Source organism: Leopardus geoffroyi, chromosome D1 (genome assembly GCF_018350155.1).
Source record: "Leopardus geoffroyi isolate Oge1 chromosome D1, O.geoffroyi_Oge1_pat1.0, whole genome shotgun sequence".
Classification (NCBI taxonomy): Eukaryota; Metazoa; Chordata; class Mammalia; order Carnivora; family Felidae; genus Leopardus; species Leopardus geoffroyi.
Genome location: NC_059329.1, coordinates 18,044,425 through 18,058,142, shown reverse-complemented (window position 1 = coordinate 18,058,142; position 13,718 = coordinate 18,044,425). Strand labels below are relative to the sequence as shown.

At 52.9% G+C, this 13,718-nt stretch overlaps 1 protein-coding gene across 4 annotated transcripts in view; it reads right to left on the bottom strand.

Moving 5' to 3' along the window:
- Positions 1–13,718, bottom strand: part of GRIK4 (glutamate ionotropic receptor kainate type subunit 4) — a 431,410-nt gene that overhangs the window by 150,946 nt on the left and 266,746 nt on the right. For all 4 annotated transcript variants that reach the window (XM_045483193.1, XM_045483194.1, XM_045483196.1 and 1 more), the window contains one exon: positions 8,968–9,133. In XM_045483193.1, the coding sequence (XP_045339149.1) occupies positions 8,968–9,133 (166 nt within the window). The remainder of the gene's footprint in view (positions 1–8,967; positions 9,134–13,718) is intronic.

Sequence of the window (13,718 nt, the reverse complement as noted above, 5' to 3'; positions counted from 1 at the left end):
CTCCCCACCACCACCTCCCCCCCCCCTCCCCTCAGCTGTCTGCTGTCTAGGAGCAGGGGTGGGAGGAGGGTTTCTGGAATGTTATCACTGCGACACAAGGGTCTCAATTCAGCGTTGCCTCTGAAAAGGCAGGCCAGGAAGAAGGTGTGTGTGAGGGGTGGAGGGTGGGGTCTCCCGGGAAGACAGTGGTCTCAACTCCAATGGAAAGAGAAGCAAAGGCATTCGTTCCCAAAAGCAACGACAAGAGTAACATTTATTGGATCCTGATTCTGTTTCTATTCTGTTCCAGAAAATGGGCTAAATATTCTTCTACGTGGCTTTTCTAAGTCCTCACCACAATCCTACGATGAGTTTTAATCCCACACACAGAGGGAAACATGAGGCTCTTGGACCCGGCTCCATACCCTGGATGGCAAGGAAGGACTGGCTTTCTAACCAAAGGCCCCTGGGCTCCGCTCTCTGCCCCAGCTACAGGATGTTCACTGCAGGCCTGTCTTGAACGTGACCCCAGACTCCCCTGGTGCAGATTCCTCACCCTCCTGACCCTCAAAGATCAAAAGGTGAGAGAGAGACCGGGAGGGGGGCGGCGGGGAGGGCTCTGAAGGGCATCTCTTCGACCTCCCTTGATTTGTAGAGATGATGAAACTTGCCTAGTCACACAGGGACGCAGCTGGGTCCAGAGTCCCCACTTTGTCATCTCCAGCCAGCCCTCTTCCCATGAGACTGGGTGCCTCTCAGGACACACGCATAAGAAGCAGCACACACAGAACCTAGGAGGGGCTCAGGGGCGTGTGTCTTACATCTCTGGACTCAGGGACGAAAGCCCTACACCGGGCATGTTATCTGACAAGGATGAGGTGGCAGGGTGGAGCCCGAGGGCCCGGCGATGAAGCCAGGGGCTCTGGGAAGGTAGTGCCAACCCCCATCCTCCCACCATGGGTCCCAACAAGGCGGTCCGGCAAGCTGGCAGCTGCAGCAGGAAGGGAAAACTCTGGGAGGGGCGGTCATTCAAAAGAGGCTCCATGGGGCGCCTGGGTGGCTCAGTCGGTTAAGCGTCCAACTTCAGCTCAGGTCACGATCTCGCGGTCTGCGAGTTTGAGCCCCACGTCGGGCTCTGGGCTGATGGCTCAGAGCCTGGAGCCTGCTTCCGATTCTGTGTCTCCCTCTCTCTCTGCCCCTCCCCCGTTCATGCTCTGTCTCTCTCTGTCTCAAAAAGAAATAAATGTTAAAAAAAAATTAAAAAAAAAAAAAGAGGCTCCAGAACCAGTGGGCCTCTCCTTCCTTCCCCCACAGGGTCTCGAAGGAGACTTGTGAACCTCCACTCCCACTGCTGTCTGTGCCCCCTGCAGCCCCTCACCACCACCCCCATCAGGAGGGGCTTGACCTTCACCAGCTGTGTGATCTTGAGAAGTCGTCTAACCTCTCTGAGGCTCCGTTCCTCATCTGCAAAATGGGTGTAACAGGGGAGAACTCACTGAGATGCTGGAATGTGTGGTTTCACTGTTCCTTCCGCATTTACTCATCCCCACAACAGCTCAAAGGCAGGTGTGGCTCACTGAGGCAGAATAAAAAGGGACTAAAGTCCAAGCCTGTTCAACCAACATCTGTGCGTCCCAAGAAGCCAGGCACTGGGCCCACAGGACGTCAGCAGACAAGAGGTAGCATACAGGCCCAGCCCTCCAGGAGCTTAGAGCGCAGGGACTTGCAACTAACTCTATAACAAGGTTCCCACCATACCCATATTTTGTTTGATGGGCTAAATCATCTGGGTTTCCACGGGGCAGCCTCTTTCAGTTCTGTGTGTAAAACGGAGAGAATATTCACCACGCCTTCCTCAGAGGTCGTGAAAAGCAAAACCCCACCTGCCCAAAGGTCAGAGCACCTGACCCCAAAGACCCTACACAAGGGGGGCAGGGGAGGCCACAGCCGGTGCTCCTGGAATGCTGGCCATCTCTTTGGCTCAAGAAAAGATCTGCCTGGGCATGCTATGGGGGAGAGGGCAGCTGGAGGGGTGAGTAAGGGAGTGGAGGCAGAGGGCAAGGCCACCGGTCCTGGGATGTAGCAGGGAGGGTCTCTAGAGTCTGGCTGGGAAAGAGGCCAAATCCCCTGGGATTCCTCGGAGTGGTGGCACGGTTCAGCGGGACGAGACAGGGAAGCTTGGAGGATGCCACGGGGATTAGGCACAGCATGGAGACGCTTGGCCAGGGCAGCATAGGGGCAGTTCATCCCTTTAAAACTGGCAGGTGCCCTGAGCTTCCAGGAAAGACCTCCTAGACACGAGATACACTGGGGACCCTGCTTCAATTAATGCCCAGCGTGCCTCACCCGACTGCCCCTGGGGTGCTTTGCTGCCCTTTCAACAAGGAAGCAGCACCCCCCCCCCATCTCCTGCAGCATACTGTGCACATGCTGAGTGAGAAGCAGGGTGGGGGCAGGGAGGGGAGAAGGGCAGAGGGTGCTCGGAGGGCTCTGCATCCCACCCAGGATCTCTGATTCGTCACCCCTTTCCCAGGCTGGAAGCAGCAGACAGGGAACAGGGTGGCAGGTGAGTTCTGGCTCCGGTGCTGCTGGGATTGGTTAGTTCTGGTGGCTCCCTCCGCCCCCACCCCTCCCCAGCACCTCAGTGTCCTTACCTGTAAAGTAAGGATAACAACTACCTTACAGGGTTAGTAAGAGTATGTCAAGTAAAGCAGAGCAGTGTCCGTCCCCTAGAAGATGCTTCACAAATCTGGTTTCCATTCGGCCCCTCCCCCACCCATTCACATCCTAACTGTCCTTTCATCCCATCTCCTCCTCTTCCCAGATTTATTATCCAATCCGCAAAATACGGCTCTTGGTTAGAAACCATGTTACATACTTGGTAGCGTATACGCATGCATATATGTATATACATTATAGTATATGCATAAGCACTCAGTATTTCATGGTGTTGGGTAGGAATCCCACTTCAAACTCTTCTGCACACACCCAGTGTGAGGCAGGGGGCACAGTGCTGGCTGTGGGCTGAACTAGAGACTCCCAAGGAAGACTCCCAGGGAAGACTCCCTGGGAGACTGTGGCGGGGGGGGGGGGGGGGAGACAGAGAGAGACCCTACATCTCAATAGAGCAGGGGAGCAGCGGTGCCAAGTGGGGAACAGACACCATGCCACTTGAGGAGCAGCTGAAGGAAGGGGGTGCCTGGCTCAAGAAGAGACAGACTTGCTCTTGGCAGCCTGAAGGACGACACCCTAGAACAGGGTGGATGGAGGTCACAGGGAGATAGACTTAGCTTAACCTAAGGAAGAACCTCTGCCTGAGCTGTCTAAAGATGCAGTGGGCTGCATCATAAGGTAGTAGGTTCCCCGTCACTGGAGGTAATCAAGGAAAGCCTGAAGCCCCTCTTGATGACTGTCAGAGAGTGAATTAACCCAGGGAATGGTAAGTTGCTCTAGAAGAACACTGATGTTTTTCCAGCCTAGGGATTCTTCAGTTCTATGAATCAGAAAGGGATCCTTTTTTTTTTTTTTTTTTTTTATTCTGGGCAGTGGAAGGAATTTGCAGAAGGGAAAGTATGGTTTAGTTACATTAGGAACATTAGGAGTTTTTCAGCGCAGTGTGGCATTTTCCAATTGTCATTCTCTTCCCCTCGATCTGTTTAATGGCACTAAGGGATTCGCCGAAGGCTGCTGCTGCCACCAGAGGGGTTAAGAGCTGTTCTCTTCCCAGCTTCCCCTCCACCTCTACCCCAGCCCTCTTCTCCTGCGGGGCCCTTGGCCCAGCAGCAGGTCTGCCTGCCAAGTCCAGGGCTGAGAGGGACCTGGGGAACCCATTAGTCTCGCTCAGGATGCAACGGGATGGATCGATGAGAGCCTCAGCAGGCCGGCTGTTCTGGGAAGAAGGAGGGAGGCTGGCTTCTGCAACCGGAAGGCAGGGGGCCAGGCAGGGCGGGAGGAGGAGAGAAGAGCTGTGAAAGGCACAGCCGGGGTTGGACAGGGCCGTAGGACAAGGACACAAATACCTAAGTGATGGGTCTACAGGGGCACAGAGGACCCTTGTATCAAAAAAAAAAAAAAAAAAAAAAAAAAAAGAATAAACACCCATTTCGACTGGCATCCCTCTCTCTCCACAGGCTGATTCCCTTGGCTACGGGCTTTGGTTCTAGAAAAATGCTAATACTCCCAGAACAGACAGCACTTTGACATCTTGTGGGAGGCAGCTGATGTAATAGTGACCTCAGAGGTCTGTAGCAAGGATTTAGGGAGATAACATGGTTCACCATTGCACTCACTGCCCTGAACCTGGAAAGGCTCCATTTCCCTTCTCCCCGTGCCGGCCGCACAGGCCTCAGGGTGTGTCATTTTCAGTTTTCAGACCTTTCCTCGGCAGCAGATCCTGATGGAGAGATGGGAATGAGAGTCTACGGTGTTGCCAGTAGGGAAAAGGCACAGAACAAGTTCAAGGGCCTGAATGATGCATTTCACCTGCTTCTTGGTTTTTGTCTCATCCCACAGCTGGGGTTGGCCCTGAGGCCAGGCAGGGGAGACCAGACTACAGGAGCCAGAGGAGGAGAGGGACAGGGCCTGGGGGATGAGGTGAGGCTTCCTGCTCAAGGAGGGCTGTCCTCTGCCTTGCCTGGCCCTGTGGGCCATCTTCTCTGATGGTAAGGGTGGGTGTGGGAAGAGCCTGGCCTCTGCACTCCTGCTGTCTCCTGGAAGGAGGAAAGAAAAGGTCTCTCTCTTCTGCCTTTTCCACAGTACTTGGAGAAGCAGGGGGAGGAGCCCCTGATGTGGGGATCAAACCCACGAACCGTGAGATCATGTCCCGAGCCGAAGTTGAATGTTTAACCCACTGAGCCACCCAGGCACCCCCATTATTGTGAGATTTAAATGGGATAATTTAAAAAGCCTTAGCAGGGTTTTGGGCACACAGTGAGTGCTCAACAAATGGTTAATTTTTTCTATGAGGATAAGGCCTCCCACAGTGAGTGCCTCCTGGGGCTGGCATGGAGAGGTTCACTAGTGCCCCAGTATATTCACAAGGGGCCCTGGGTCTCCTCTACTCCTTGCTGCCATGACCTCCATTAAAGGATAAAGTAACAGTGAGTGTTTATTATGTTCTGGGCCCCCATACCTTCCACCCGAATGCCCTGAAAAGCAGTATTATTCCCACTTTACATAGGAGGGAACTAAGGCTCAGAGAGGTCCAGTGATGTGCGTGATATCACACAGCTCCTGAGTGGCGGAGCAGCTTGGTTCGACTCCAAAGACAGTTCTCTTTTACTGCACATTCCGCACTTCTCTCCAGCCGTGCCTCCTCCCTGGGGTCGGAGTCTGCTCCTCTCCCACCACCTGGACTGAGTTTCGCAAGCACAGGGACAGCAGGAGGACAGAGCTGAACTCTGGTCGCTGTGCTCCAGGTCCTGACTTGGCATTGTTCACAAGGGCTCCAATGGGGGGGCCCGGGCAGCTCAGTCGGTTAAGCGTCCCGCTTCGGCTCAGGTCACGACCTCACAGCTCGTGGGTTCAAGCCCCGCGTCGGGCTCTGTGCTGACAGCTCGGAGCCTGGAGCCTGCTTTAGATTCTTTGTCTCCCTCGCTCTCTGCCCCTCCCCCGCACGCACTCAGTCTCTCTCTCTCTCTCTCAAAAACAAACAAACATTAGAAAAATTAAAAAAAACAAAACAAAACAAAAAACGGGCTCCAAGAAGGAAGGGAAGAAAAACTGGCGTGTGCCTCTTGTTTCCTAACTGCGGCTGCCGTGTCATGCTCTGTGTATGTCATCCTATTGAATGCCCTCGGCTGTCCTTCCAGGGAGGTATCGTTGTCCCCACTTTATAGACAAGACAACAGGAGGCTAGAGAGTTCCTAAGTCACCTTCCCAAGGTCACACAGGAAGTAAACAGGTGGCAGAAGGCATAGTGGCACACGACACGGCCACAGAGAGCGTAAATACTTAGAACGCCAAGGCGAACGTAAGAAACATACATGTGATTTGAACTTCACACAAAGGTACCAGGAAAATACGTAATGCTTGTGACCAAAGGGAGTCTAAGGCTCTGGGTCCATCCTGAGCATCTCAAAAGCTTACTGTGTGTCAAGGCTGGGTGATCTCACCAACGGGGCCTCAGGGGCCATGGTGGGAACCCCAACTCTCCTTGGAAGCCCCCAAACAGCCACGTCCCCTACGCTCAATGGTGATGACCAATATGGCATGCCTAGGCCCCTTGCCTCTCCCTCAGCCTCATTACAACTAAGCACTTGTGGGTGTTCTGATTTTTCTCTCCCGATTCAAGAAAAAAAAAAAAAAAAAAATGTAAAACACAATACAACTCTACTTGGTCCAAAACCCGCTTATTAAAAATCTACTTTTGGAGAGAAGGAGAGTTAGTGGTATGACTCCCCATGGAATGATCTCTGTTATGCCTAATTCTGATGGCTGGAAAATAGAATTAGATGCCTGTTCCTAATTCAAATTGCAGTGTCTCCTGGACCTGCATTAATAAGCAAGGATGGCAGAGTTTCTCCTCCGAAGCTCTGAGCTACATTTCCCTTCAGTCCCTGATTTCTTCACCCTTTGATTAGATTTTAATCCTCCTTGCCCTTGAACTTCTCCTGCGCTGCCCGCCCTTCCCTGGGCCCTGGTGGGTGGGACCGGGGTCACCCAGCAAGCCTCAGTGGATGAGTTCTTCAAGCAGAGGCAGCACTGTGTGGTCGATGAGTCCCTCCTGGACTGTGGCCCGGCCTCTCTGGGACTTGGGCAGGCTCATCCTTTTCAGGACGGGGTCTGGGCAGGGCCATCCTGCACCCCGCTCAAGGGAGCGAGGGGACACGCTGCTCCAGAGAGAGCTCTGCCCCTCAAAGGACAGCGTGCCCACCCTGAGCTGGGGCTCTGAGTCTGTCTGTGCAGACCAGGAGGGCGGGAGGGGCCGTGGAGGAAGACATTCCGGCCCAGAGTCAGAGGACCTGAGTTAGAGTCTCGCACCAGCTGTGCGACCTCAAGCAGGTCCCCGAGCAGCTTCAAGACTCTGTTTTCTTGGCTCTGGAACAACCGGGGAGGAGGGAAATGGAATGGCAAAATCGTAATTGAAAGTGCTTTGCCATCTGCAAGGACTCGTATGAATGTCAAGGAATATTGTGATTCTAAGGGAAAGACCCTGGTCTAGGAGGCAACAGACTCTAGCACAGTGCTCAGTGCACAGTAGGTGCTTAACTGACAGAGGAGTAACTTCCTTCCCAGGAAGAGCTGAAGCGGAGAGAGAGCAGGGCTCACCCTACACGCAGGAAGGACTGAGGCTAGACATAAGAAAGAACTTCCCATCAGGCTGGTGAGACATTGGACTCGGCACTAGGGAAGGGCTGCAGGAGGATCTCTGCCAGGAGAGATTTACGGCCTGTCCTTTGTCTCTTAACATTCCTGCCATACGCATGGAGGACACCAGTTCGGTCCTGCCGGAGCGGGTTTCTGGCAAACATTTCTAGGGGAGAATCCTTGAGTTTGCGACACCATTCAGCGATTCGAGGATGCCGTACGAGGAGGGCCAGCTGGTGGAATGCGACATTGCCCAACTCCCTTCTAGATCAACTACTAGCATCCGGTGGGCTTTTCTATCCGCAGCCTTTTGGGACTCATGGTCAAAACTGTTTGGACGGGAAGAGGTAAGTGGTTGCTTTGGCCACAGGACAACTCAGAGCATCCATGCTAATGTGTGCTGTGAATCTCCATGAGGGGGAAACAGAATGAAGTGTTTATCCAAACGTTTCTCCTTTTCATTTTTTATTTTGGCCACAAAACACTTCTCATCTAAAGCAGTGCTGTCCGATAGAGCTCTCTGGGATGCCGGGCATGTTCTGTGTCTGCATTGGCCACAGGTGGCCAATGAGACTGAGGAACTGGATTTTGAGTTTTATTTACCTTCCACGTGGGGGAATTCCAAGACCTCCAAGCCCACTGGGTCCTTGTAATAATTAAAGAAACTGTATAGAACGCACACAGGGTTGGGACTGTTACTTTGTTTCTTGGGTAGCACCCAGTAAATCATACATCTGTGTTTATGCAAATAAGGGAATGAATACACATCATGGGGAGGCCGTGGGGTGCAAGTGCCTGGTAAAGAAGGTGTTTTTGACCCTTGACAGGGAAAGGACCTTTGTTTACAGATGGTGTAGCGATTCGGGGTAGAGAAAAGACTTAAGCCTGCAGAGCAGTCCGGGGAACCCATAAAAAAAAAAAAAGGAGCCACGATGGGAGGTGACAAACCTTTGCCAACAGAGCCCACCCAGCCCTGCAGGGTGAGGCCTGCATAGGCGAGGTGCACAGGACACAGATGCCTGGGGCTCGGCGGGCACTGGGCCCCAGGGGCAGGTAGTGGCCAGCACCTGCCTGACCACATGTGGGTACACAGCAGTCACTGGGAACACACAGATGCACAGATTTGCTGCAAAGTGCTGGCTTAAATTAGCTAAATCTCATAAACACTAAATTTATGTTACAAATCGTCTGACAGTCAGAGACACCGTATTTCTAAAACCTGCATTTGCAAAAAAATGCTTTATCAGGAATTGCCCTTGGACCTCATTCCATCAGCAAAACCTGCTCTCCAGGGGAAGAAGCTTTTCAACCCATCAAGTACAAAATGCATCCAATTTTATATTTTCCCTCTCTCTCTCTTTTTTGTAGCTCCTTAACAATGAGGCTGAAAATGTGGGAATTGAGTCTGTGGATGCAAAAAGGCTTGGAGGTTGGCCAGTCTCCCTGTAACCCAGTTCTCTCTGCTCCGCCCATGCCTGGCAAAGGGTGTTCCTGGATTTCTCTCTCTCTCTCTCCCTCCCCGCCACCATATAGACAAACAGCCAAGGATACATGGGAATCATCCCCGCCATCTGAGGGAGCCCTCCTCCACCTGGCTTACTCCCAGCCAGGGGCAAATCGATCAGGCTGAAATCCACAAGCCAGGACTGTGTGGGGTGGAGCCCGGCTGGGGAAACTTACATTCTGCTTTGGCACAGATGAGGCAGGCGGTGGTGCAGTTGAAGAAGTTCAGGATCCCAGCTACAGCCACGCTGATGTCGGTGTTGCTGGGGTGGAGGTTCAGGGTTGTGAATCTCTGGGACTGGAACTTGATAAATTCCTCTGGGGCCACTTTGAAATGGGGGACCTGGGAGGAGGAGCAAAAAATAGGCAGCAGGGAGGACCCAGGATGAGTGAAAAAGCCAGCAAGCCTGAGTGAGGCGAGGCTGTGGACGGTGGATTCTTCCGTGTAAGAAGGTCTACGGAAGACCTCTGACACCCGTCGGTGGAGGTGTAGCTGCGGGATTCGGGACCCTCACCAGAGGAAGAAGACAAGATGACATCCTTGATGTTGCACTTGACAGTGCTTAAAACAGGACCACCCAGGATGAGAACCCCTTCCCCCGGAGACCCGTATAAACATACTGTGGGGCCTTGGAGCTGGTGTCTGTGGCCCTGAGAGGCCAAAACAATAGGTCTTTATTCTCAGAACAACTGCCCACTGCAAGGCAGCCAGACAAAAGGCTCGTGGAGGCGTAATCCTTATGATATTTTATTTGTAGTTAATAAATCAGAGCAGAGACGACAGAAAGAGAAAAACACTGCCCTGGGGACTAAGCAAGGAGCCCCATCAGACCAGCCTGGCCGACAAGTGTATAAACCAGCTCCCTACAAACTTCCCATGTGACAGCCTGGACCGGGTGCCTCCACAGACATACACTTGGAGTAGGGAGCGCCCGCCGCAGGCTAAGGAGCCATCCAGAGAGCCTCTGAACAGAGCCAGGTAAATAAAAACCTGCTCTGGCTTCATTAGGACCGTGTCAGCTTCTCTCCGCATCTATTACTGATCTTTCCGGCAGGCACTGCCCCTGCCTGCTGCCTCTCTTCTCCCGGGAAGAGATATTAACAGGCTGTGATGCTGCTTTATTGGCAGCTTAGGCTATTGGGTGGGTAATAGGAAAGTTAAAGCGTAATAAGCTGCCATCCACCTTGATTTGGTTTTGTCACCCTCATCCCTGGTAGCCAGAGCCAGGAGAGCTGAAGGCTACTTGCGTCTATCAGAGATGGACTCAGGAAACCTCAACCCCTGTCTTTCCTTAGGACCCGTGCACTATGGGAGGGCCAAGGTACAGCCAGCATGGTTTGGAATGATGTTAAAGCAAGTGGGACTGGGGGTAGACAGCACAAAGGACTTCCTGGTGGTGAGTTCACCGGCTCCTAGAGTGGGTTATTCAGAAATGACTGCAGACGTCTTCTTTGCCTGGGCCAGTCCGAAGTCTGGGATAATGTTGAGATGGTGTTTATAGGGGTCTGCTACCTTGTCCTTTTAAGATTCTGGGAGAGGTCAGCCAGAGACCAGAGCTCCTCTGCGACTGGGGGCAGGGGAGAGCGAAGATTTAGCAGAAATCAGGAAACTCCTGAATTCAACTAGGATTAGCCCTTGAACCACAGAGAGGGCACCCAATATTTTCTAGCAGAGACTGAAAAATGCACACCTGGAGAAACCCTGGCGAGTTAGGAGACAAGACTCAGAAGAGTGAGGTGGATCTAAGGGGTGTCACAAGGGGTCCTTCTTCCCAGCTTGTATTTTGCATCCCATACAATCTGCCTAAAAAGAACAAATGCACCTTAAAAGGAGAACCGTTCACAAAGGAGCAAGATGGAGGCCAAGGCCAGGCAGGGGCAGGGTGGCCAGGCTGGCTAGCCGCTTCCTGTGTGGCCACCCAGCCTACGCGGTTCCAGCTAACTCACCCCCAACAGAGTGGAACCTTAGAGACACCCTTGAATCCACAGACCCTAGCGATGGATGAGGAAAAATACTCCGGATATTCAAGGAAGTGAAGGACAAATGGGTTTTCCAGGTTATAGACTTGGGTTTGCAGCCAGGTTCTGCTGTGTGATTCGGGGCAAACTACGTAACCTTTCTATGTTCCCTTAGGATGCAGAGAATGATACGTGCCTCTAGGATTTTGGGGAGGATGAAATGAGAGCCTGTGTATGAAGGACACAATGGCCCAGTACCTAACATGTAGTAAGTGTTCCAGTAATGCCTACTTGCTTCCCTTCCCCTTTTCTCCCCAAATCTAGGGGCTCCTGAAAAAGCTCTTGAAACTCTTCTGTGCAGGGGTGAAGCTGGAGGGGCCTCCCCAGGAAGTGGAGTCGGTGGGAAGTCTCCCGCACAGCCCGGCCATCTTGCAAGCGGCTGGAAAACCAGCCAGCCGCTCTGACGGGCCCAGGCAGGGATGGCCCAGGCCAATCCAGCTGATTCTCTCTCTAGGACAAAGATCAATCCGTAATTGATTTGCAATTGCAAATGCATCCCAGCAAGTCATTGTGGAGGTGTGTGGGGGAAGGAGAGGTGAGGCAGAAAGCGACCAGCCACAGGGCTACAGAGAGGGTAGCAGCATTTAAAGGAATGAACTCCTCGGTGAGAACTCCATTTCTTTTCCCTGGAGCGGAGGGGAATCAGTGTGAGGCAGTTCAGCCTCATAAAATATGAAAAGAAATGCATAATCTGAATGGAAAGGAAAGGATGCTCTGGAAGGGACATGACCAGACAAAGGAGGGGTAACCGGCTGGCTGTTCCCTGGGCAGCACAACCTGTCTGGCTGGTCAGTGGCACGGGGGGGGGGGGGGGGGGGGGGGGGCAGGGGGGCAGGGTGGGGAACACGGTTATAAATCAGGGTCTCGGCCTCTGGCCTGAAATGCCAAACAGGGTTAAGGGATATGTGTTAGCGGAGGGAAAAAAAAAAAAAATCCACTGAACTCCACGAGGAGGCCATTTTGGAGTGGGGGGTTGGGGGGTGACTGTAAGGGACAGTGAGGCAGTGTGATGGGGAGGGGGGTGAGAGGAGAGAAGAGGAAACGGGGAGCTGAAGTCTTGGCAACCTCACTTGGTGAAGATCACAGGGACTGCTGGAATAACAGCCTGCCAGAGATCTGAGCTGTTACTTGGAGCACGGCAAGAAAGATTTAAATTAAACATCAGCTCTAACTTCCTGGGGCCAAGGCCTGTCAGATGGGGGGGGGGGGGGTGCTGAGTAGAGGGGTGGCGGGGGAATGCAGTGAAGACAGAAGCACCTTTTTTGGCCTAAGATGAGTCAAGAGTCATCTTTCAGGACATCTGAGGGGGTAGGGATGGGGAGCTCTCCGCAGAGACCTGGCCTGTGGCAAGAAGGCTCAGGGGGCTTAGCCTATAGGGCAGTGGCCCAGGGCTGGGGGGGACAAGACCAGCCACAGGACTAGAGCTAGGACAGCAAAGCACTTTAAAGTGCAGGTAACGGGGCGCCTGGGTGGCTCAGTCGGTTAAGCGTCCAACTTCGGCTCAGGTCATGATCGTGGATCTTGCGAGTTGGAGCCCCACATCGGGCCCTCAGCTGTCAGCGTGGAGCCCGCTTTGGATCCTCTGTCCCACTCTCTCTCTGCACCTCCCCTGCTTGTACATGCTCTCTCTCAAAACTAAATTTAAAAAATTAATAAAAAAAAAAAAATAAAGTGCAGGTAACAATTCTGAGAGTGGGTTCATGAAGAGGCAAGATAGATATCTGGGCAAAGACTCAGGGATTCGCCAGGCCTTCTTCTGACCATGAGAAAAGTGGGTGACATTAAGGGGGTAGGCTCCAGGGGACTGTAGGGGGGTGGTGGTAGGCTCCAGGGGACCGGGGGCAGGGGGTTAGCCTCCAAAGGATGGAGGACAGGCAGCAGGGGCGGCTTGCTGAGGCAGTATCTGTCCCGTGGTGGGTTTTCTCCTATTTCTAGAATCAGATCCTCCCAAAGCTACTGCTCCTGGAAGGCTGAGCCTCCAGGCCCCAGAAAAGGTGCAAGACTGATCCTTCCTTCCCCTGTCCCTCTGCCCTGCCCTCTCCCCGGCTCCTGACCTTGCACCTCCCGTCACCAAGCTCTGTCTGTTCTCGAAGGACCCTGGCTAGAAGGCTCTTCAGGGCAGAGAAGGGCTGAGGGGGTACTTTGCCACTGTCTCCCAGGGATGTATGTGAAAGGGAAGACTGACGGATTCCTGGAGAAACTAGGAAGGGTTCCGGCAATAAGCGAAGCAACAAAGTTTCGAGTTCGTTTTCTCCAGGGGAAAAGGAGGGAGAGAGTTGATGGAACAGAGAGCAGGCTATTACTCAGAAACTCATCCCCAACTGTCTTTATCCCCCGTGGAACTGGAACCAGTGGAAATGATCTCAACACTGAAACGACGGAAGCTCAAGTTCAAGGTGACACCTGAGGAAGAATTCACTGATTGAAGAAGTAAACACTGGAATTGGTGAATGGGGAAGAAAACCAAAGACAACCTTTTCCTAGAGAACTTAGACAGCAAGAGTTTCAAACTTTATTTTAGCAATAAAATGTAGCAGTGCCTCCCCCGCAAAGGCATTCTTTGCCAGAATCGCCGTATCTGAACAGAGAATCATGAAGCAATTCCTGGGGAGCTCAGACTTCTGTCTTCTTGGTGTCCACAGCCTCTCCCTCCACCCATCACCGCCAAGGGCCCCCCCCCACCCCGCAACGCCCCACCCCGGGACTCAAAGACCCAGAGCAGCTCAGTTTAAAAGTCCTGTTGTGAAATCTCCCCTCCGTGTCCCCTCCACCCAAACAGCCTGGAGAAAAGTGAGTACCCAACAAAGGACCACTTCTTCTCACTGTTTTGATGTTGTGGTTGGTAACACCAACCAGGCCCCAATGGGCTCCTCCAGACCTTGAGAATCCATGACATCTTTGGGCCCAGG